At 42.0% G+C, this 26059-nt stretch overlaps 1 protein-coding gene across 4 annotated transcripts in view; it reads right to left on the reverse strand.

Annotated features, from left to right (window-relative positions):
- Positions 1–26059, reverse strand: part of MYBPC1 (myosin binding protein C, slow type) — a 163153-nt gene that overhangs the window by 58873 nt on the left and 78221 nt on the right. For all 4 annotated transcript variants that reach the window (XM_030215276.1, XM_030215275.1, XM_030215274.1 and 1 more), the window contains exons 15-22: positions 22299–22465; positions 21542–21704; positions 15033–15139; positions 8441–8577; positions 6353–6512; positions 5961–6065; positions 5643–5831; positions 3774–3908 (exon numbers count right to left, since the gene is read on the reverse strand). In XM_030215276.1, coding sequence (XP_030071136.1) covers positions 3774–3908; positions 5643–5831; positions 5961–6065; positions 6353–6512; positions 8441–8577; positions 15033–15139; positions 21542–21704; positions 22299–22465 — 1163 coding nt within the window. The remainder of the gene's footprint in view (positions 1–3773; positions 3909–5642; positions 5832–5960; positions 6066–6352; positions 6513–8440; positions 8578–15032; positions 15140–21541; positions 21705–22298; positions 22466–26059) is intronic.

Raw genomic sequence — 26059 nt, forward strand, 5'->3', positions numbered from 1 at the left:
ATTTTGAAACCAAAACATGCAGTCAGTATTTTGTTGTGTAGAATATTTTTTTGATAACCGATATCTTTGTTCGATAGATACCCAACTCCATTAGGTGATGATGACATCACTGCAAGAACATATCAGAGGAAGAAAATGCATGTCATTAAAAAAATGTATCCTCATAACACTCTTGTTTTGCTACAGAGAAATCACCCATTGTGGAGCCATTTTCTCCATTTCATCCTGAATTCTACACACTTATCCCCTAACTCTATAAAGTTCTGTGCCCAATATATAGAATAAGGGCACTTGTGAACGCAACTTAATGCAATAACTGGATGTTAATTTGGAGTTAACAGCCAATTATTAGTTATTATTGGCTTTAATTGGCACCAGTTAGCAATTAGTTGCAATTCTCTGAGTTGTGCACTCAAATCCCAGAGTGCAAAACTTCAAAGGGGGAGTGGACATGGGAGGAGCATGGGCAGGTCGGGGGTACATTAGGCAGTTAAGCATGCAGTTATAGAATACTATCACTTATGCGCCTAAGTGCCTACAGTTAGGTATGACCACTCACGCCAGCTCAATCTAACACTAAGGGGCCCTTTTACAAAGTGGTGGTAAGCCCAATGTGGGCTTACTGCACGCTAATTTGGAGCTACTGCTGGTCCAACGCAGGTGCTGGCGGTAGTTCCAGCCCCAGTGCGCTCCGTTTCCCGCGCTAGGGAAAATCACCCCGTATTCTTTAGTGTGGTGCTAACCTGGCAGTAATCTGGCAGTGCCACACGCTAACTGGTTACTGCCGGGTTAGCGCGGGAGCCCTTACCGCCACCTCAATTGGTGGCAGTAAGTGCTCCCTCCCTGTATGGCCATGTCGTAAGAGCAATCTTACCACATGACCGTGGCTATTGTCATTCTTTTTTACCTGCACTAGCAGCGGAGGCCATTTTTGCCATACGCTGTGGCCCTTTTCACCGCAGCTTGGTAAAAGGACCCCTAAGTGTGTAGGTGTGGACTAAGGTTAGTATTCTATAATGACAGTTCCACGTAGAACTGCCGTTATGGAATTACCGTCAGTGTGCATCATTCCGGCTCCTACATTTTGGCACCAAATTATTGATTTTGTAACAGGGGGCTGGTAGGTGCCTAGTCTATAAATGAATATAGGTGTCTACTTTCCTTTACAGAGCACTAGCCTAACCAGGTATATATGTACATATGTGCTTAGGTGCAAGCACTTACAGCAGCCATCGAACTAGTGAATCTGATCACTCCTCATTGTTGGAGATACAAGTATAACTTTAAGTACGTGTATAAGTGGGAGCTCACCTGTTCTCCGCCCTTCTTGCAAATACACACTATCCAAGACATCTATGCAGGTATGCTGCTATTCTAAAAATATTTCTACACATTTCTAGAAATCCTGTCCTGAAAATGACTCTTGCAGTGATACCATGATCTAGAAATGGAGTGAAGTGGTTACATTTAGGCTAACTAAAACTATATTAGAATTATATTGGACTTTATTATGTAGTAATGGAGGAAGATGTTGTCGCTTTAAGGTTAGACACTAAAAAGACAGATGAACAAGGTCTGCAGTTCATCAAGTGGGTACAGCATAGGCCCAACCTCAGCTAAAGTCACTCCTTGCAGAGTCAATGTAACAAATGACTCATATTAATTGTTTGCAGTAGTACAAACTAAGGGGCCCTATTATTAAACCATGATAAATGTTAATATGTACTTAACATGGGGAAAAAAACACACTAATTGCACACTATTTATAATTTTTAAATATTCTTTGGAAGGGGGCGTGGCATGGCTGGGGAAAGGGCGTGGAAGCATTATCCAGCTAATGCACTCTGATTAACATGCACTACCTGGATAGTATGAACTTAGGGGGTATTTTACTAAGGTGCGCTGGTGTTTTTAGCACACGCTAAAAATAGACGCTCGCTAAATGCTAGAGATGACCATAGGAATACATTGGCATTTCTAGTGTTTAGCACGTGCCTATTTTTGCGCACGCTAAAAACGTCAGTGCGCCTTAGTAAAAAACCCCTTAATGCAGGAGCACTCAGCACCTCCTAAATAGGGGGCAGTAAGTAACTCCTGCATGATTTTTTTTGCAAGTTCTGCACGCCCACTGTAATTTTTTTTCTGCAGTAAGCGTACGTTAGTACTTACTGCAGCTTTGTAAATGGGCCTCTTGGAAATGTATTACTTTTTAATTCCTCAGTCCTTTACTGTCCATTTTATTCAACCAATATTGTTTGTACTGCCCCCTGCTGTCTCTTTCCTCATAAATCATCAATGCCCAACCCTAAAGGAATCAAGTCAACCAATTATATACTGTGTGTGATACCTCTGGTCAGGAGGAGAACCTGCCTGTTCAACTGCACTTCATTTTGAGATCTGTAATATATGGGACAATCAAGTTAGGTTTAAGATATTGCTTATGTAGTTGTTGAACTATCTTTATAAATGTATTTTGTAATTTATTGTTAATGCATTTTTATAATGCTGTTTTATATTTTGGAATCTCTTCTTATTATATTTTAAGCCATTTCTGTATCTTTTACTAGAAAGGCAGGGTACAATCCAAGAACAGAGCATATTATCCATCTGACTGCAAATGCTACTGAACTGTTTTGCAGTCAGGGTTTGATTTTATTGATTTGCATTGCTGTGATATAATTAAGATACTGGGAGCTACACATGTAACTCATTTTTGCTTCGGAACCAGTAGAAATCATACATGAGATCCCAGAAATACATGTTTCTTCATGTTTACGTATTCTAAGATGATGGAAAGTCACTCCGTGTGAATCCATGGTCAGAACAGAGGTATTAATCTGCTGACAGAAACAGGAGAAAAGCAGTGTGGGATGCAACCTTTCAACAGAGTAATTCTACCCAGATATCCGAGGCTAAGGGGAGAAGTTATCAACATGGGCTACCGTTAAAATGGGTTATTTTATCACTAACTTGTGCCATTTTAGCACTGGTCCCATTTTATTCAATGAGATCTAGTTACTAATAACTAGGGTTAACAGTAAAATAACCCATTTTAACAGTAGCAAGCCTGATAAATTTTCCCCTCAATGACTTGGGCCTTCTGCAAATAGATATAACTTAGAATGACCAAACTTTGTATTTACCTATGAAACACAAGCATAAAGCGTCATACCACTTAGCAGAATGGAGTAAACAGTCAGGCAGCAGTGATGGGCTGGCATCCAATTTCATACTATTTTGTAACTCCTATCTTAAGAGTTGTAATCCTGAATTTTGGATCAACAATGTCAATAGCTTGGGAGTGGGAGATGGAGAGAACAGGTTAAAACATAAGACTGGATCATAGTGTCTCTGGTAGCATGTCACGTGACATGAAACTACAGCACTATTGAACAAGGATAATTGAAATCTGCTCTAGGGATACACATTTTTTCCTTTTTATTTCATTTTGGAGGGGGTTCGAGAATTTCTTTTCATTTAGAGCAATGTTTGGCTTGTTCCCATTTTAGCATGCAAAAAAATTGGAAACTGAATTGAAGCAAAAGAACCTTTGAATTTTCATTTCATTTCATTGTTTTCATGTTACAAATGAATGCACATCTCTAAAACTACTCTGGTACACTGTGGCTCAAGTCAACCTTTGCCTAAAAATGCAGGGTGTTATCTACTTCATCAAATATAACATGACTTTTAGGTGCAGTAAATGGAAGCCACTGTCTGTGATGGATTCACTGTGATGGACTGGATATCGTGTTGTAATTGCAGGTACTTACCTCCTTCATAGCAATACTCTACCACATATCCATCCAAGCCTGCAGCACCAATATGGTCTGGTGGCCTCCATTTCATTGTAACTGAAGAATCAGTGATTTCATCAACTACCAACATTGTGGGTGGACTAGTTACAGCTAAAAAAAAAAAAAAGAGAGAAGAAAAAAATAATTAGTCCAATAAACAGTAATCAAAGTCTAAGCTGGCAGAAATGGAAAGCCATTATGACTTGTTTTTTGCTCCAATTTTCATTTTGCCGCACATCTATTTTTGGCCAAAATTTTTAAAAAAAGGCATTTTTTACAGGTGTACTGAAAAATGGATCTGTGCACGTCCAAAACGCGCGCTTACACTAGCGCAGGCCATTTTTCAGCAAGCCTTAGTAAATGGACCCCTTTGTTTGAGTTACCAGACCTGTGATAGGAACAGGCCTGGGTATATAATTGATACGCAACCCAATAAACAGTTTTGTTTTATTTCATATTGTGGTTGGGCTGTTTCTGTGGAAGGTCTGTACCTCACGCCTGCTCACACTATCACACAGGGGCTGAAGCTGATTCATGGAGAGCGAAATATTGGCATGTATATGAAACACTATTTTACACAATACTTTTTTGGTGTGTCTAATCTTTATTTACTTTTTAAATAAACTCTCTGCTGACTAAATAAAAAAGAGGTAATAAGGCTGAAGCACAAACACCATTAAGAGGATCTTTTACTAAAGCTTAGCTCGAGTTATCTGCAGCAGGGCCCATAGGAATAAAATGGGCCCTGCTGCAGATAACTCGAGCTAAGCTTTAGTAAAAGATCCCCTAAGACACCACCAGGGAAAAATATTTGCCTTGTCCCTAAGACTAGCTTTATGATCATGTTTCTTTTTTTTTTATTTTTATTTTTATTTATATATTTATTAATATTATCCAATATTTTACAAGACAATCCTCTTGTTCAGGAAAAGTATCTAATAGTCTACAAATTATGTAAAAATAATAAAACAAACAGGAAAAAAAAAAGTGAAGCTTAAGCTTCACATTAACAGGAAAAGTATACTCAAGTCCATACATGTGATCCAAGATTTCAGGAAAATACTGGAGACAAATTATCCAAAGGTTAATCAGAAAAAAGAAATTATACAAATACTGTTAAGTAGAGCAAACACTTATAATTAACGCTTATCCATTTTCACTGAGGTTATGAGTGAAGATACATGAGACGGCTCTGTAAATACATATTTCTTTTCCTTAAACCTTATTATACACTTGCAGGGGTATCTTAGAAAGAAGGCACCCCCCAAGTGTAAAACTTCAGGCCCAAGGAGCAGGAATTGTTTCCTTCATCGTCGTGTCTCCTTAGAGACATCAGGAAAGAGTAAAACTTTTAAACCCAAAAAGGGTTTATCTTTATTTCGGAAAAACAGACGAAAGATCCAATTCTTGTCTGGTAATAGTGCAATGATCATGTTTCTTAATACATTTTCAAATGCAGTATATCATGCCTGATACTATTAGACAAAACTAGAAATACTTGATGTAATAGAGTAATTGCAATGGATGTTTTTTTCTTTTTTCACATAGACTTACAGTGATACCTCGGTTTTCGTTGATAATCCGTCCGAAAACAATCAACGAAAACCGAAACAGACGAAAACCGAGGCAATTATTTCCATATGAATCAATGTAAATCCAATGAGCAGAAGAACGCAGGGGTTGCCCTTTGTTTTCGCAAAATTAGCAGCCAAAACTGAGGCAACCAACGAAATCCGAGACAAATTTTTCACTGAAGAAACCAACGAAAACCGAAACCGACAATAACCGAAGTCAACGAAAACCGAGGTTTCACTGTACTTTCCAAACATCAAAATGGTTACTCACCTAAGGGAACAAAAGCTTTGGAGGGTAAACTTGGTTTGGAAGAGCCTATCGAATTAACAGCAAATACACGGACTTCATAGGCTACACCTTCAATCATCTTTTTGGGTTCAAATGTTGTCTCTTTACAGAGGTCAAAGTTCAGTCTCATCCACCTGGAGCTCTGCTTCTTTTTCCTTTCAATGTAATAACCTAACAGACCAAGACAGCAAATCAGGATCTGTAGCACAATACGGAATTTGTGAAACAAGGAGGACATAGGAAATGGACGTCATTCGAACAGACTCAGCTTTTCTGAACATTAAACGGGATCTTGTTTACCTAAGATGGGACACCCGCCATCGTAAGCTGGAGGATCCCATTGCATAATGCACCAGTCTTCTCCCACTTCAGTAACAATAGGTTGTGGAGGAGGGTCTGGGATGTCTGTTTCAAACAAGATAAACAAAATAATCTTGATAGTTATAGATCTAGTCACAGTTGCAATTTTAATATAGATTTACTATTTTCAGTAAATATTCCATATTCTTCTGAGGCCTTATCAGTCTTTCCTATTGTTTTTGTGGTGTCCCTTAGGTAGTGTCCTAACATCACTGTGGATGGCCTGAGAGATTTGAATGATTATCACAGGAATTTACTAAGCATTTACCCCATAGAATGAAAGAAAAGCCTTAATTAATCAGGATCTAATTAACACCTTCTGTTCTACTTACCAACTACTTTAATTTTGATCTCAGCTGATGCTTCTCCAGCCTCGTTCTTTACCAGCATCCTGTACATGCCTGTGTCTTCCTTCTCAGCTATGTCGATAACCAGAAGGGCGCTGTCAGGGAAAGATTCCGCACGCACTCGGCCACCTGTCTCTGTGATCCACTGAGAATCAGAAGTGTCAAAAAAGAAATTAGCAAAGGAGAAAGCACTTTTAGTTTAGTGCTTACTTTGACAGGTAAATCTTTACAGTATTAGCTGAATTCTGCTAATCCGTCTGGTACCTCTTTTTTGCGGATTCTTATCTGGCAGCTAAATACAAATCTCACATATTTGCATGCACCAAAGCTTACTGTATAATTTATTTATTTTGAAAATGTGTAGCCCACCTAAACCTATTTTAAAGCACATAAAACACACAACTACACAAATAACATCTTCACCAACATAATCAGCAAAAAAACATTATACATATACTCCTGCATATCAAAAATCCATGCCTACTACAGTATAACATGAAAACCCTTCTATCCACTTAACAGAAAAGCTTTCACAAGCCACTGCTCTTCTGCAAATGTTCAGGTAATTTGTTCCAAAGGACAGGACACACCACAGAAATAGCTGTAGCCAGTGGCGTAGCAAGGGCGGGGCGGTGGGGGCGGTCCGCCCCGGGTGCACGCTGCTGGAGGGTGCAGAGAGCAACCGCATGCCTGTCGGCTCTGCTGGTTCTCTGCTCCCTCTGCCCCAGGTTACTTCCTGTTCCGGGCAGAGAGAGCAGGGAGCCAGTGGAGTCGACAGGCGCGTGGCTGCTCTCTGCACCCTCCAGCAGCCAAGAATGCACCCGGGAGGGGGGGGGGGGTCCAATGCGTTGGGGAGGGGGTGTCATTGTGCCGTGGGGGGGCCTTGATGTGCTGGGGAAGGGGGTGTCGTGCTGCACCCGGGGGGGGGGGGGGGTGCGCAGCGGCAATCTGCCCCGGGTGGCAGCTGACCTAGGAACGCAACTGGCTGTAGCCCTAGTAGCTGCATACCGTAACGGTGGCAATTCATCAAGAGAAAGCTACATACCTGTCTCAGATCTCAAGGAGTGGGCGGGGATGGTATAAAACCAGAGCTTGAGACAAATACTAGGATGTGTCCAAATAAAGAGTGGAGGAGTGGCCTAGTGGTTAGGGTGATGGACTTTGGTCCTGAGGAACTGAGTTCAATTCCCGGCACAGGCAGCTCCTTGTGACTTTAGGCAAGTCACTTAACCCTCCATTGCCTGCCGCATTGAGCCTACCATTAGTGGGAAAAAGTGTGGGGTACAAATGTAACAAAAAAATAAATAAATGGCCTAACAAATCAATACCAGTACTTTAAATAAAATAGTGGTAACCAATGCAATTGCTTCAATAATGGGTTTAAAATGTTCAAATTTAGCAGCTTCCAAAATCAATGGAGCGGCAGCATTCCAAATCACCTTCAGTGCTTTACACCGAGATGAGGCCATCCCTAAATACAGGGCATTACAATAATCTACCTTTTGCATCACCAAACAGTGACAGTACTCACAGCTGAATCCTCATCTCTGAAGCCTCCTGACACTAATACATTTGTAAACTCAACCTGTGAGGTCAAAAGCTCCTGCAGAACTGAAGGAGAAATGAATTAATCAGTTTAGGGTTCTGGTTCAAACGTAACTCAGATGCCTGAAGAGATGATCGGGAAAGCCATTGTTCAGACAGCAGGATAAATACAAGCCACAAAGACTCGGAAGGAAAAGGGCTTGTGCAGATATATAAGGGACGTTTAATGTACTGCCTCCACTGCATGCAAATCTCTCTCATGAATATTCATTATGGATATCCTGGAAACCTGACTGGCTGGGGTGCCTCCAGGACCAGATTTGTGAACACTGAGCTAGGACAATTGGATAATGCAGTTTAGAAATGTTTAAATAAATAAATACATATATACATAAATTGCAAAAACAAAGGATTGTTTTTTGAATTTTAAGAAGATCAGCAAAGGTAACCACAAAGCGAGCCACTTCGCATTCTGATGACTTTGCACAGGGAATGGATGTAAGGAGAGGTATCCCCTGCATTCCATACCTTCTCACCCCTGGACCAGATAACTTTTGGAGCTGGTTCTCCAGTGATTGGAACCTCCAGTCGTAGCTTCGTGCCTGCCACTACTGTCACTGTATTGTCAGGGTAATTAAGAGCGTCCCAGTGGATCCTTGGTGGATCTACAAATAAAAAACATGCGAATGTCACTACACAGCACAGTCACAGAAGCAATTATTCTTTCTCAGTTCGATTACCGCAACACTATCTTTTAGGATTCCTGGAAAGATTACCAGCTGGGTGCAAATCTTACAGAATACCATAGCAAAACTAGGGTCCTGTTTACGAAGGTGCGCTAGCGTGTTTAGTGTGTGCTAAATGCTAGAGACACCCATAGGAACCTATGGATGTCTTTAGCGTTTAGTGTACGCTAAAAATGCTAGCGCGCCCTTAGCGCTGTTTAGTTAACAGGGCCCCTAGTCTTGAGAGGTAGGAAGCAAGAGTAATCCATAGCTTTTTTTTTTTTACAAGAACTTTATTGGTTGCCTATCTGAGCTCAAATCATTTAAAAATTATCTTTAATATTTAAAATCATTCATGGCCAGGCTCTAGCCTCAATGTTCGTAACAATGATTTAAATAACAAGATCTACACTGAATGTAGGGGTCCTTCTACAAAGAGGCGGTAGGGCTACCATGAGTGTAGTGCACGCCAAATTTACACTACTGCCCAGTTAACACAATAATACAATAAAAATATACAATCATGCAATATAACAATACCTAAAATCAGTTACAATCACCTACATTGATTGGTGGTAATTTTGAAGCTGGTGCGTGCTGTTTCCCGTGGTAAAAAATATTTTTCTATTTTCTACCACAGGGGCGTTCCCGGCTGTAATTGACAGCATGGCCACATTGGCGCATGTTACATGACTACCACGCGTGCAGCACGTGAGCCCTTACCACTAGGTCAATGGGTGGTGGAAAGGGCTCAGACAGTAAATAGCCACAAACTACTTTTAATTCTAGCGCAAGGTCATTTACTATCCCAATTGAAGAAAGCCTTTTTTCCCAGCCGTGGTAAAAAATGGCCCAGCGTGCACTAAAAACACGTACCCACACTACCACAGGCCACTTTTTACCGTGGCTTAGTAAAAGGACCTCACAGTTTCTTTCCCTTAAAACTTTTCTCAGAAGAAAACTTATGAGAAAGTTTTGAATTATAATGACGCATATTATTGGAATTCTCTCCCAAATAAGATTAGTTTGAAAAATAATTACATGATCTTTAGGTGCAATTAACAACCTCTAATTTATTGACAACATAGAACATAAGATCCAAGGATATTAGAACACTTTTATCAGAATAGGATGAATTTTATTTATTTATTAATCAATTAGCTGAGCATTACAACTGAGTTTAAAGGGCCATTATATTTTTTCTGTATCAATAATCTATGTTCTAGTTGTACAATTTTTATTGTATACTGCATTTGAATGAAAAGATTGTGTGAGATCAATGTAGGTAGGTGACTGTAACTGATTTTAGGTATTGTTTTTATTGCATGATTGTATATTTTTATTGTATTATTGTGAACATGTATAAGACTGGTTCTAAAAGTGCTGATTATGAATCTGTAATCTGACCTGAATCCATGGTTGGTTAAATGGACAGTTAGCCCCAAAATTGGGTGCAGAGCTCAGATGTGCATGTGAACTGGGTGGTAACAACCAATTGTTCATGTTAATTGGAGTTAATTTGGATTTCCTACACATCTGCCTACACACTATTCTAAAATGTTGAGTGCCCAAGGTGTCTTTGTGGAACCCAGAAGGGGGTGTGGCCATGGCCGGGGTATGGGAGGCTTTGTGGCTGTATTCTTTAGCTAAAGAATACAACCACGACATGGAGTAAGAACAGAATTCCACGAGCCCTAATGAAGTTAACAAAACTTTGGCCATTGTTGGCCGTGGAAAGGATTGAATGGAAGAGTTATATAGAAATATATATAAAATATTTTTGGGAGGTTTTTGAGCTAATGATGATTGCGTGAACTCACACAAGTATATGGCTCTGTAGCCAATGAGGAGTCAGGTGAAGCTTTTCCTCCCAATTTTAGAAAAACTAAAAAACATTGAGAAAAAATTGAGTAATTGATAAATTAAAAAATTGATGCCATTATTGAAGATGTAATTGATTAGGGATTATTATAAGTTGTCTTGCACCTTTGATGACCCGCCCTGTAAGGCGTACAAAACCCCAACCTTGGCTGACTTCTAATATCCGCTACCTACGTTCCTGTACCCGCTCCGCCGAACGCCTCTGCCGGAAATCTCGGGCCCTTGCTGATTTCTTACACTTTAAGTTCATGCTGACCTCCTTCCAATCTGCTCTTTTACGTGCCAAACGGGATTATTATATCCAACTGACCAACTCTCTTGGCTCTAATCCTCGACTTCTCTTCACCACATTGAACTCTCTCCTCAAGGTGCCCCCTCCCCCAACTCCCCCTTCATTATCTCCTCAGACCCTTGCTGAATTCTTTCACAACAAGGTTCAAAAGATAAACCTTGCTTTCTCTACCTCACCACCTCTCCCTCCACTAGTCCGTTCCCCTCTCTCTCCTTCCCCTCATTCCCTTTCCTCCTTTCCTGAAGTTACTATTGAGGAAACTACACTTCTCCTCTCTTCCTCAAAATGTACCACCTGTTCCTCTGATCCCATTCCCACCCACCTTCTTAATGCCATCTCTCCTGCTCTTATTCCTTTTATCTGTCACATTCTCAACCTCTCACTTTCCACTGCGACTGTCCCTGCTGCCTTTAAACATGCTGTGGTCACACCTCTCCTTAAGAAGCCTTCACTCGACCCTACTTGTCCCTCTAATTACCGACCCATCTCCCTCCTTCCTTTTCTCTCTAAATTACTTGAGCGTGCTGTTCACCGCCGCTGCCTTGATTTTCTCTCCTCACATGCTATTCTTGACCCACTACAATCTGGTTTTCGCCCTCTTCACTCAACCGAAACTGCGCTTACTAAAGTCTCCAATGACCTATTACTGGCTAAATCCAGAGGTCAATATTCCATCCTCATTCTTCTTGATCTTTCCGCTGCTTTTGACACTGTCGATCACAGCATACTTCTCGATACCCTGTCCTCACTTGGATTCCAGGGCTCTGTTCTTTCCTGGTTCTCTTCCTACCTCTCCCTCCGCACCTTTAGTGTTCACTCTGGTGGATCCTCTTCTACTTCTATCCCTCTGCCTGTCGGCATACCTCAGGGTTCTGTTCTTGGTCCCCTCTTCTATCTACACTTCTTCCCTTGGTTCATTAATCTCATCCCATGCCTTTTCCTACCATCTCTATGCTGATGACTCCCAAATCTACCTTTCTACCCCTGATATCTCACCTTGCATCCAAACCAAAGTTTCAGCGTGCTTGTCTGACATTGCTGTCTGGATGTCTCAACGCCACCTGAAATTAAATATGACCAAAACCAAGCTTCTCATTTTCCCCCCCCAAACCCACCTCCCCGCTCCCCCCCGTTTTCTATTTCTGTTGATGGCTCTCTCATTCTCCCTGTCTCCTCAGCTCGAAACCTTGGGGTCATCTTTGACTCTTCTCTCTCCTTCTTTGCTCATATCCATCAGATTGCCAAGACCTGTCGTTTCTTTCTTTATAACATCCGTAAAATCCGCCCCTTTCTTTCCGAGCTCTCTACCAAAACCCTCATCCACACCCTTGTCACCTCTCGTTTAGACTACTGCAATCTGCTTCTTGCTGGCCTCCCACTTAGTCACTTCTCCTCTCTCCAGTCGGTTCAAAACTCTGCTGCCCGTCTCATCTTCCGCCAGGGTCGCTTTACTCATACTACCCCTCTCCTCAAGACCCTTCACTGGCTCCCTATCCGTTTTCGCATCCTGTTCAAATTTCTTCTACTAACCTATAAATGTACTCACTCTGCTGCTCCCCAGTATCTCTCCACACTCGTCCTTCCCTTCACCCCTTCCCGTGCACTCCGCTCCATGGATAAATCCTTCTTATCTGTTCCCTTCTCCACTACTGCCAACTCCAGACTTTGCGCCTTCTGTCTCGCTGCACCCTACGCCTGGAATAAACTTCCTGAGCCCCTACGTCTTGCCCCATCCTTGGCCACCTTTAAATCTAGACTGAAAGCCCACCTCTTTAACATTGCTTTTGACTCGTAACCCTTGTAACCACTCGCATCCACCTACCCTCCTCTCTTCCTTCCCGTTCACATTAATTGATTTGATTTGCTTACTTTATTTATTTTTTGTCTATTAGATTGTAAGCTCTTTGAGCAGAGACTGTCTTTCTTCTATGTTTGTGCAGCGCTGCGTACGCCTTGTAGCGCTACAGAAATGCTAAATAGTAGTAGTAGTAAAATTATCCCTGAGAGTCCCCATTTATATATCTATAGGGGTATGGGAGGATCAGAGGCGCTCCATATATTTAGGTGCAGTGTTATAGAATATCAGGGTTACTTGATCAACTTGAATGCCAGAATTTATACCAGGTTTTAGCTGACATGGGAATCCACTCAAAGTGCTATTCTATAAAGGGTGTTTAAAACAGATTTTTTCTGGCATCTAAATTTGAGTGCCATTTGAGTGGCTGGTGGTAAGGTCTCAGACCCAAAATGGACACACGGCAATTTTCATTTTGCCACACGTCCATTTTCAGCAAAAATTTTAAAAAGGCATTTTTTACAGGCGCGCTGAAAAATGATCCTGTGCACGCCCAAAACATGCGTCTACACTACCGCGGCCATTTTTTCAGCGCACCTTAGTAAAAGGGGCCCCCTTGACTGCAGCATGGTCTGGGATCTCCAAGCTGATCTCTCTGTCATCACAAGTCTATTCACACTAATGATACAATCGTCTAACATTGTTGACAATATAGATGAAATGTTGCTCCCGTTAGCTGCAACTTCCCAGAGACACTGCATGAGCTGTGAATAGAATCACGGGGAACCAATATATTCAAAATAAACAGGACTTCATAGGTAGAGGCCAGTATATGAGAATGTCCATCTGCGAATTGTCTCTCCCTCACATCATTTCATGATGTGCAGGGCCTTTATGCTGGTGCAGCTGTTGCTACAGACAGTTGTCACACTATAAGAGAGATGGAGATGTCATCGGTGAATAGAATCTTGAAACACTATCCCTGTTCTAGGGTGTCCTAGTAGAGTCTTGGCAGAAGGCTTTGGTCTTCTCATTTAGGTGACCTAGTAATCCTGCCAATTCAATCCTTACCCCAGTGCTTCTCAACACAGTCCTTGGGGAACACCCAGCCAGTTGGGTTTTCAGGATATAAATAATGAATATGCGTAAGATAGACACATACCAAAGAGGCAGTGTGTGCAAATCTGTCTCATGCATATTCATTGTGGATATCCTGAAAATCTGACTTGCTCAGTGTGCCCTAAGGACTGGGTTGAGAAGCACTGCCATATCCTGTCTATGAAAATATTGTTGTGGCCCTGGCCTGCTACCGTACTGTGTTGGCACATTGGGACTCAGTGTTTAACCTTAATGGAATCTAGTCCTGTGCATAGGACAGGAGGCACCACTCACCTTCACCATTAGAAAATAAAGAGGAGTGATTTTTCTCAGTGAGAGGTTCCAAGGGAGGAGCTGTTGAAGATGCCACTGAGTCAACAAATAGATTTTGGAAGAGAATTAGGGGGGGGGGGGGGGGGGGGTTGCCTCTTTGCTGCCTCTCTAGCGAGAGTTCAACAGCCAGAAGCTCCAGGCCTTGTGAAGGGTTGGACACTGAAGGACCAACCTAGTCTTGGGGTCACGGAAGAAGCAATGTTTTTGCCCCCTTTTTGCTGGGCTGACGGCATGTAGTTTGGATTCCTGAGTTAGTGGGGTCCTGAGTGCTGACAGGCCTTAGACAGAGTAAAGAGGGGATCTACAGGGCCTTGCCTTCTTTCAGCAGAAGAAAGTCAGGAGGATTTTGCAGAAGACCAATGATTAGTTGGGGAGAGCTGAGGGTGAGAACTTTAAGCCAGAATGCATTTTGTTGATGGGTTTATGACCGCTTAATACAAAAAAAATAGACAGGTAGTCCACTCTTGTCTTACTCTTAATTTGATAACAGGGGGAGAAAAAGTATCATAATATGACAGGGACTGGTGTGTGATTGTCTAAATCAACACAATATATGGGTAACGCCCTCTTGTGACTCATATAATCATTGACAAAAAATCCCTCCTTCCAAATGTCAGTCAATGATTTTGTCAGTGGTTTTTGTCAATGATTATATGAGTCACAAGAGGGCATAACCCATATATCAAGTATTGATTTAGACAATCACACACCAGTCCCTGTGACATTATGAGACTTTTTCTCTCCCTCTTACCAAATTAAGAGTAAGACAAGAGTGAACTGTCTATTTTTTGTAGTTAAGCTGCCCGCTTGCTCTTAATAGACTTAAGTCGTGTTGTACTTGATGATTGGTTTATGACCAGCAGAACTTTGGGGGGGAAGAGTATTACCAGCAAATGTCATTACCTCATGAAGCAAGAACATGATTTTCATCCATCAATAACTTTTCATATAAAAAATAATAAGAAACAAGTGTCTTGAGATATTTAGGGTGCTTACCTATGATGTGAACTTTGGATGGTAATTTAACGGAATAGAGGTCTGGCACAAACACATAGTCCCCTTCATCCTCAACAAGAGCGCTATCGACAATTAACTTGTGGATTCTGGAAACAGAGAAATAACCCATTCTCATAACATATATTTTAAAAGGAGCAGAACTTTTTAAGTCAATGCAATGAAAAATATGTGTTCTGTCTAACTCTATGGATAGTCATTCATATTCAGCCATATAGGTAGCTCCGGTCACCACTGAATGCGTATGTTGAGAACTTCTGGTTCTGCAGATAGCGGCACTGAATACACGTGGACAATTTAAATGCTGCAGCTGGGATTTAAAACAAACACGGACTGCAGTGTTTGAATAGTGACCTAAATGTCTCTTTTACAGACAAAAGGTGCACTTGATAGAGAAATCAGTATGGTTTTCACTTTGTTTCAAAAGTTCTTGAAGTAGCCTTGAAAATAACGTATGTTTTATGTGAAATTCATATTGGCAATGAAAGACAAATAGTAGTACATATTTTCCTCATGATAAAATGGTATAAAATATTTGAGTCACTTGATCGAGTTCTTGTCAATTATCAATAGAAATCAAACAAAATAAAACATGGAAAAGAAAATAAGATGATACCTTTTTTATTGGACATAACTTAATACATTTCTTGATTAGCTTTTGAAGGTTGCCAGATGCTTAAGACAAGATTCAATCTGCACAGACATCACATGAAAATAGGCGGTGCCAGTCAAGCCCCCACCCCTGTGGGCCAACACTTTACAAGACCAGATCACTGCACCAGTGATTTCACAGTAAGAATACTGAAAGGTAATTTTAAAACAATACAGGAACTTAAGACCTTTGAAGTCAGAATCATTGAATATTTTGACACCCAACAAACAGGACTTAATAAGGATCTGGGTTTTCTAACCCATTATAAACCATAAAGCTGTATTTCTCTGTTTATTTCTCTGTTTATTACTGTCCTGTCATCTACCAACACCCATCCTGTTAGAATATCAATGAAATGCTTTGATGTCCCCATGCATACCCCCACCCTCCCACTCTGTCAGACTGTCAAAGTAATGCTTTGATGTTTCTCTTATATATACTATCTGCTAACACATTTGCTTATTTCCGATATGACGAAGAAGGGCAACCTTCGAAAGCTAATCAAGAAATGTATTAAGTTATGTCCAATAAAAAAGGTATCATCTTATTTTCTTTTCCATGTTTTATTTTGTTTGATTTCTATTGATAACCTTTAAGAGTGGACTAACACGGCTACCACACCTCTCTACTTGTCAATTATAAGAATTTACACAGCAATGTACATAGACTAAAGGGAAGTACTATACTGCTACTAATTATTTCTATAGTGCTACTAGATGTATGCAGTGCTGTACACATTATATACAGGTATTTTCTCTGTCCCTAAGGGGTTCACAATCTAAGTTTTTTGTACCTGGGGCACTGGAGGGTTAGGTGATTTGCCCAAGGTCACACAGAGGTGTAGCGGGAATTGAACCCAGGTTACCAGGATCAAAGTCCACTGCACTAACCATTAGGCTACTCCTCTACTGGGAGCTGTAACTGGGAGCAACAAATTTGGGGCCTAGATGCAGCTCGCTGAGTGCTAAGTCTATAAAGATTTGGTTATAAAATACTAGCATAAGTCAGTACCTACAGTATGTGCTCACATTTAGCTGTGCTTTCACTTATGTCATGAAGTAAAAAGAGAGTCCAAAAATGAAGATAAACACAACAAAGAAACAAAAGCAAAAAAAAGGGGCCGTAATTTATAAGACCCGACACGGGCTGTGTTTCGGCTCTCAGGCACCTGCTTCAGGGGCCAAAATGGAGATCAACTCTCAAACAAAACTGTAAATAAAATAGCTTTGGATGCTATCAAAAAGAAATTAAAACCGCATCTCAAACTGACACGTCTTCAGTAATCATTCCCTAGCAAAACTGCCAAAACTATTCTATAAGCCTCGCCTAAAGTTAAAAGCGGTTTATAGAATATGCATGGTATCTGTCCCCGTGACTAAAATTTAGGCACAACCATTTATGCCAACTAATATAAATACTCGTGCCTAACTTAGGTGTGGATTGGGCATATTCTATAACAGTGCTGGAGGATGTGGTAAAAGAGGTTAGCGTATCTGGGTTTAAAAAAGGTTTGGACAAGTTCCTGGAGGAAAAGTCCATAGTCTGTTATTGAGATGGACATGGGGGAAGCCACTGCTTATCCTGGGATTGGTAGCATGGAATGTTGCTACTTTATGGGGTTCTGGAATTTTGCTACTCTTTGGGGTTCTGGAATTTTGCTATTATTTGGGTTTCTGTCATGTACTTGTGACCTGTATTGGCCACTGTTGGAAGCAGGATACTGGGCTAGATGGACCATTGGCCTGACCTAATATGGCTATTCTTATGTTCTTTTGTTCTTATGACCTTCCATGCCTCTCCCCTGTCCATACCCCCTTTGAGATCCACATATTAGAATTTACATGCACCACTTTACAGAATTAGAAAGTTCTGCAAGTAAATTCTAATTAGTGCCAATTAATGCCGATAATTGCTTGTTGGTAGCCAATTATCAGCGCTGATTGGTCATGTTGCCAATTTGTGCTTGCAACTTTAGTCTCCATATATAGAATCCCAGGGATAATGTGGTACTTAAGGGCTCCTTTTATTAAGTGGCGGTAAACCCAATGCGAGCTTACCGCTCGCTATAAAGGAAGTACCACCGGGCTACCACAGCAGCCCGGTGGTACTTCCCACCCCTAGTGGAATCTGTTGACAAAGCTGTCTCCACTTACAATGCCACTCTCTCCTCTGCTCTAGACACCCTTGCACCGTCCATCTCCCGTCCCACAAGGCGTACCAATCCCCAGCCCTGGCTGACCCCTTGCACCCGATACCTTCGCTCCTGCGCCCGTTCGGCTGAACGCCTCTGGAGGAAATCTCGCACCAATACTGACTTCATTCACTTCAAATTCATGCTATCCTCCTTCCAATCCTCCCTATTCCTCGCCAAACAGGACTATTACACCCAATTGACTAATTCCCTCAGCTCTAATCCTCGTCGTCTCTTCACCTACAAATGCACTTGATCTGCAGCCCCTCCTTACCTCTCTACCCTCATCTCCCCCTACGTTCCTACCCATAACCTCCGCTCTCAAGACAAATCCCTCCTTTCAGTACCCTTCTCCACCACTGCCAACTCTAGGCTCTGCCCTTTCTGCCTCGCCTCACCCCATGCTTGGAACAAACTCCCTGAGCCCATACGCCAGGCCCCCTCCCTACCCATCTTCAAATCATTGCTCAAAGCCCACGTCTTCAATGTCGCTTTCGGCACCTAATCACAACATCTCTATTCAGGAAATCTAGACTACCCCAACTTGACATTTCGTCCTTAGATTGTAAGCTCTTCTAAGCAGGGACCGTCCTTAGTTATTAATTTGTACAGCGCTGCATAACCCTAGTAGCGCTCTAGAAATGTTAAGTAGTAGTAGTAGTAGTAGTAGTGCGCCATCATTTCCAGTGCTACAAAAATGTATTTATTTTTGTAGCGCCACAGTGTATCCGACGGTAATTGGGCAGTCCCTCATACTGCCCAGTTACCACTGGGTTAACAAGGGAGCTCTTACCGCCACCTCAATGTTTAAACTTAACCAGCTAAACTTCTGCCTCTCTGATGGTCTAAATTTAACCAGCTTAATGTGCTGTTAAAAGGGATGGAGCCAGAAGCACGGCTGGTTAAAGTTACCTGATTAACTATGAACGAAAAAATAGCAGGCTTAAATCTAGCTGAGAAAATTTTGTCCAGCTAGGTTCAGGAGAATTTTCCAACCAATATTTAGCTGGTTATGTTCGGCTGAAAATCTAGCAAAAATTAGCTAGTTATATTTTCCACTTAGCGTGTTTTTAAAGAGACTCCTATATTTGTATACCCCCTTAAATTACCCCCACCAATAACATTTTAACTGTTCATTCAACTTCCTCAGTGAGAAAAGGTTTATGTCTGTACCACTATGCAAAGATTTTGGTGAGTTTCCTCCCACAGCTTATTCCAGTGGAATAAAGGGTGGGGGGGGGGGGGGGGGATCTTCTTTTTCAGCTATAAGAGTTGGGCATGCCCTCCAAAGAAAGATATGCTCTTCTCTTCAATGTTTAAATCCAGTGCATGAGCCTCGGCACCTTTAAAGGTGTGAGCTTATTATATGAAATCCTTAAAGGTGCACAGTTTGATGGGCTGACACAAGGACAGTGGCATTTGTGTGCCAGGACCTAGGATTGTCCATGCTCCTTTCAGTCGTTGACCCTTCTTGAGTCCTCTCCTCTCTCTCCTACCTTGTACCTTCATGGCTCCTGACCCAGTGGCATAGCCACAGGTGGGCCTGGGTGCGCCGGGGCCCACCCACTTAGGGCTCAGGCCCATCCAACAGTAGCACATGGTAATGAAAACGCTGCTCTACACAATACTGGCACCTTCGCATGTTCAGTTTTCAGCGCATGCCTGCTGCAGACTACCAAGGTGGAGACTGGAGAGAAGCATTTTCCAACCAGCTGAGATATTTTTTTAATGTGGGGGTGGGGAAGAGAACATTTGGTGCCCACCCACTTCTTGCCTAGGCCCACCCAAAATCCGTTGTCTGGCTACGCCCCTGTCCTGACCAGGTCTTCCTTCTCCTCCACATGGTACCTTCCTGTGTCCTCTTGTTCTTATCTTCCCCTTTTTTGCCCTTTCTCAGGTCCTCTCCTTCCCCTCCTCCTCTCTTCCCATAGTAGCTTTCTGGTGCTCTCCCTCATACTCTCATCTCCATGGCTTCTTTCCAAGTCCTGTTCTCATATATTGTGATCCCTTTCAGGGTATTTGACCTCCCCTTTAATCTTAAGCCCTCTGCTCATCTTCACTTCCCTAATTTTTCTGATCTTGGCTTAGTGGCTGTAGCAGTAAGGGGATAAAAATTTAGGGTCCGGGTTACTAAACCGCACTGTAGGTGCTGTAACTTGTTTCTAGCATTAGTGCACGCTAAAAAGTTAGCGCACCTACAGCATGGCTTAGTAAACAGGGCCCTTAGTGTGAGGCCTAGGAGCTAGAATGCACTGACAGACCTCTCCTATGGCTGTCCTTGGTAACAAGAAGTTCATACAGGAGGAAGGGGTGGAGCCACTATGGGGCCTAAGAGTAAGTGTGCTATCACAAACCAAGCACTGATTTTTTTCCCCTTTTTGCTGCAGTACTACCTGAAAATGTCTACTGGCTCAAATCAGTCATTCTGTGGTAGGAGACCACAGGTCCCCTTCTTGCTTGGGTCCTCCATGCTGCAAGTACTGCATGAGTGGAATTCTAATCACATTTGAACCACAGTTAGTAGAGTGCCTCATTGCTCCCGGTCCACTTTTCATGTGCCCTCAATGCACCTGACATTTAAAATCCATTTTAGAAAAGGTTTATGTAGGAAAAGAGAGCAGTTCTACTCAGCTGAAATTCAGGAAGGTCACATGCAGCATGTTCTTAAAAGCTGGTCTGCTATTGGTTGATATAGAACAGCTGCCTTGTCATTGGTCGGTGACTGTGGTTACAACTAACTCTATTTCTTGTCTCATTTCACGCAAGGGGGGAAAAACATTACATAAACATTCATGTCACAAAGGCTGCCACAACCATTTTTGTATCAAAGAAGGAAGTGACGCATCATGAAATGTTCACATACCTCCTCGTTCTAGTAAAATGATTTCCTGAGTTAAATTTAAAACAACTAAGTTCTCTCTCTTTATGTATACACATAAAACTTTCCACAACCTCCAAGTAGCCAGGGAGACATGTTCATTTAAAATGACATTGAAAACACCAGCAACATATGTTGTTTTATTCTGTGTCATTTCCAGTCTCAGGTACAAACTTAGATTGTGAGCCCTCCTGGGACAGAGAAATATCCAGAGTACCTGAATGTAACACACCTTGAGCTACTACTGAAAAAGGTGTGAGCAAAATCTAAATAAATAAATAAATAAATAACACACACACACAAAAAAACATGTTCATATCATTTATATGTTTTAATGCACAGTAAAACCATTTAACCTTAGCTAGATGGCTTTTAATTTGCATTAAAATTCAGCCCCCAAGCCACAGAATCATCCCTCTTCTTCTTGTGGTCCTGAATAAATGTCTCCAGATGGGACAGGTCTATAAACTCCTATCGCTACTCCTGAAAAGAAATGAGACTCATACAAGTGTCTCAGTCCTCAGAAACACCCTTTGTCGTCATTGTGTAGGCTGTGATACATTTGTGCTCTAATTTTGCAATTGTAGATTATTGTTCTCTTTGCATCGTTTATTTACTTTGCTTCCATTCTCCTCCTTGATGTGGGTTATGTTTGAATGGCTGCCTGTATATTTCCTTTTTGAAATGTAGTGTGAAAAAATCTCATAAACAACAACAACAACAAAAAACAGCACAAGAAAAATGAAACTAAATGAAAGATTAGTACTTACTTCCCTTTGTGGTACAGTTTTACACGGTCACTACCCAGTACAGGTAGACCATTTTTGTACCATTTCCCTGATACATTCTCTGATATCTCACATTTCAGATTAAGCTCTTTCCCAAGTTTTACAGTCACGTCCGACAGTGGCTGCAGTATCTTCAGTGGTCTCACTTAAATAAAAACAGAACAAACACATCAGGGGCTAATTTATACAGAATGGAGTCAGTTTTCTAATGGTGTTAAACAAGTGTGAAAAAATGAGCTTATATTTATGGGTGTACTTTGGAACATTCAAAGCTGCAAAATCATTTGTCACCTTTATGTCACCATCATAGTTTTCAACAATCTGTTCTGCAGTTCTCTCAGACAAAGAATGGAGACATTTACAATCATCTAGCTCATCTTGTCTAAACTTATAAAATTGAAAAACTAAAAATGTGAGATTCTGATAGAATTAAACACAATTTTTTATGACTCTGGGACTGCATTTAGTGGCATGTCTAAGAAAAACAATTTGGCCTGAAAAAATTGTCAGATGTTTAACAAAACAGACCTGTGGCTAAAAGGTTTGTATAGAAGAAGCGTTTCCCTGCCCATCAGCTTAAAAAAATAAAAACTTTAAACTATCTCTATTCCCACGATCCAGAGTGCCAAAATTTTAGCCTTCTACAGATGCTAGGTTTCAGTCCCACATCCATTCAGTGAAAATAAAGTACTTTACAAAGATTTTTCCCCCCGAAAGTGCAGGAGAACATTGCACTTACAATCCACCTTAAGCTGAGATGCTGACTGCCCACCAGTTGTCATGACCGAGTAAGTTGCTGTATCGCCCTTGTTAGCTTCATCTATAATCAGAATGTGCTTTTTCCCGTCTACCTTCAGGCGGTATCGTGACCTGGGTTCATTAAGGAGCTCCTCGCCATTCCTAAACCTATATAAAATTAGGATAAAGTTTAACAAATGTTTCTTTCCAGGTGAGAAAGAAGCTAAAGATCAGCATGATTACAACACATCTTCTTGAACTGATCACGTAAGGTCACCATATGTATTTAAAGATAAATAGTCTGTCATAGTAAATATTTAATGATATTAATTCCACAGGCTCATGCTCCCCAAGCACAGGGCTTTTTTTGAGGGGGTACTTGGGGGTACCGAGTACTGGCACCTTTTCCATTGTCTGCTAAAATTGACCCCTGGATCCCAAGTTTTAATGATTGAGCTCAGGCTCTATACACCAATTCTGTCTTGTCATAGATTCTGTGACTGGTTGCAGGGGGCCTGGCAATTATGGGGTGGGCCCCTCAATGATCACCCCACTCCTGAAGGTGTGGCATTTGAGTACCACCCTTGCTAGGAAAAACACACTGCCCATGCATGCATCTGAATAGTAACATGGGGTCACACCCAAAAGGCCATTTCTCTCTCTTCCTCTCTTTGCCAGCCTGGTGGGAAAAAAACTTCAATAAAGGTTACTAGGGGGCAAATAAAAATGAAGGCAAGAACAACCTGTTAAACCTATGTAGAATGAATAGCCAATGTTCTCTGCTGTGACTTTGAAAACACTTGATTATTTCCTGCATCTTGCCTGGCACTACCTCCAGCTTCATTGTGACACCAGTGATGTCTTGGAGCATGAGGAAAGGGGTTGATGATGGTGGTAGCCATTTTCCTAGTTATTTACTGGTCACTGGAGGTACAGAGATAACAGATACTCCGTCAAGAGAGCCTTGGAATTTAGATAGGCACCAGTTACTTCCATGCTTTTTCCGGGGATGAGTTGTTCCTAGGGTGGAGCTGCTTCCATCCTATGGTAGAGCAGTGGATCCAGAAGTAGCACTAGGCTTCTTCATTTGTCATGCTGTCCTGATGCAATGCAGCCACTGACTGTACATCTCAGTCATGTCATTAGGAACTTAGTTAGGCTGGCCCAGCAATGTGAGCGAAGCAAGGAGAGTACTGAAGGGGACTCTACTGCGGTCTGGTTGCACAAGCTGCTTCTTCTGGTGAGGTGCATGAGGAAGTGGGATCCGTGGACACATATGTTAAATCTCACACATTAAGAGATGCACACAGCTTGAAAGGATCTCCTCCTCCTCTCAATCATCACAAATCCAGACATGTCATTAGGAACTTAGTTGGGGGGGGGGGGGGGGTCATAGGCTGGTCCAGCCATGTGAGCGAAGCAAGGAGAATACTGAAGGGGGACTCTACTGCGGTCTGGTTGCACAAGCTGCTTCTTCTGGTGAGGTGCATGAGGAAGTGGGATCCGTGGGCACATATGTTAAATCTCACATATTAAGAGATGTACACAGCTTGAAAGGATCTTCTCCTCCTCTCAATCATCACAAATCCTCCCCAAGAGCTACATAAAAAAAAAAAGTCTGTGAGTGCAGTGAGCCCAGAGCCCATAATTCCCGTACAGGAAATACCCTAGGAGCATCCTGTGGAGAACATTCCATCCAGTAATTTAAGAAGCAGGAAGTGAACTGAAGGGAGAGTAATGGTGTAGCCTGGCAGAAGCCTCCTGGGTGCTCCTGAAAGTAAAATTGATTGGAGAATCTTGTAGACAGAACAGCCCATTGTCTGGTTTCCTCTGAATGAATCAGAGCTTTGGCTGATGGCTGGTATGCAAGGTAGCACTAGCACTGCACAATTAATTGCTGCACTGGCAGGACAGAAATGATCAAGGATTGAACCTGCCCCATGAAGAAGTGGGATCATTAGAGTAAAATGGTCTTTCTTTTTTAAATTTCATTTGTTGTTGGGTTTTTTTTTTTAAATTTGAAATAAATGAATCAAGAATCAAGATGGAAAAAATGTCTGTGCAAATCACTTATTTTCTCTATGATATATAATGAGCAGTTTGGGAGGTTGGGAAGAAGACTGCAGTGGTTTCCTTTACAGTTATAGTTTATTAGGATTTGCTATACCGTCATGACTGATTAGCAGTATTTGGTGGTTTACAATGAATTAAAACAATTTTAGAAAAAGGATAGAAGCTACAAAATTTGACAGGAAATCAGTAAATCACTCAGACAGAAAGAACAAGAAAGGGAATGAGGGGAGACAGGACAATTAGTAAAAGAGAAGAGGGACAACAGAGGACAGGGGAAGAGAAGCAAACAAAACGCTATGTAGAAAATGATGAAGAAAAAGCCAATTTGCTAAATAGATACTTTTGTTCTGTTTTCACTGAAGAAAACCCTGGGGAAGGACCGAGAGGGACTGGCAAAAGTACACCTGAGAATGAGGTGGATAAAGCGCCGTTCACGGAAGAGAGTGTGTATCAACAACTTGGAAAGCTAAAGGTGAACAAAGCCATGGGGCCGGACGGGATCCACCCCAGAATACTGAGGGAGCTCAGAGAGGTTCTGGCGGGTCCTCTTAAAGACTTGTTTAATAAATCCTTGGAGACGGGAGAGGTTCCGAGGGATTGGAGAACGGCGGAGGTGGTCCCTCTTCACAAAAGTGGTGATAGGGAAGAAGCTGGAAACTACAGGCCGGTAAGCCTCACTTCGGTTATTGGAAAAGTAATGGAAGCGATGCTGAAGTAAAGGATAGTGAATTTCCTGGAAGCCAATAAGTTGCAAGATCTGAGACAACATGGTTTCACCAAAGGGAAATCGTGCCAAACGAATCTCATTGATTTCTTTGACTGGGTGACAGGAGAATTAAATCAAGGAGGTGCTATGGACGTCATCTACTTAGATTTCAGCAAGGCTTTTGACACGGTTCCCCACAGGAGGCTCTTGAATAAACTAGATGGCCTGAAGATAGGACCCGAAGTGGTGAACTGGATTAGGAACTGGTTGACGGACAGACGCCAGAGGGTGGTGGTGAATGGAGTTCGCTCGGAGGAGGGAAAGGCGAGTAGTGGAGTGCCTCAGGGATCGGTGCTGGGGCCGATTCTGTTCAATATATTTGTGAGTGACATTGCCGAAGGGTTACAAGGTAAAGTTTGCCTTTTTGCGGATGACACCAAGATTTGCAACAGAGTGGACACCCCGGAGGGAGTGGAAAACATGAAAAAAGATCTGAAGAAGCTAGAAGAATGGTCTAACGTTTGGCAATTAAAATTCAATGTGAAGAAATGCAAAGTGATGCACTTAGGGAGTAGAAATCCAAGGGAGACGTATGTGTTAGGCGGGGAGAGTCTGATAGGCACGGACAGGGAGAGGGATCTTGGGGTGATAGTATCTGAGGACCTGAAGGCAACGAAACAGTGCGACAAGGCGGTGGCCGTAGCTAGAAGATTGCTAGGCTGTATAGAGAGAGGAGTGACCAGCAGAAGAAAGGAGGTTTTAATGCCCCTGTATAAGACGTTGGTGAGGCCCCACCTGGAGTATTGTGTTCAGTTTTGGAGGCCGTACCTTGCGAAGGATGTTAAAAAAATGGAAGCGGTGCAAAGAAAAGCTACGAGGATGGTATGGGATTTACATTCCAAGACGTATGAAGAGAGGCTTGCTGACCTGAACATGTACACCCTGGAGGAAAGGAGGAACAGGGGTGATATGATACAGACGTT

This window comes from Microcaecilia unicolor, chromosome 9 (assembly GCF_901765095.1).
Source record: "Microcaecilia unicolor chromosome 9, aMicUni1.1, whole genome shotgun sequence".
Taxonomy (NCBI): domain Eukaryota; kingdom Metazoa; phylum Chordata; class Amphibia; order Gymnophiona; family Siphonopidae; genus Microcaecilia; species Microcaecilia unicolor.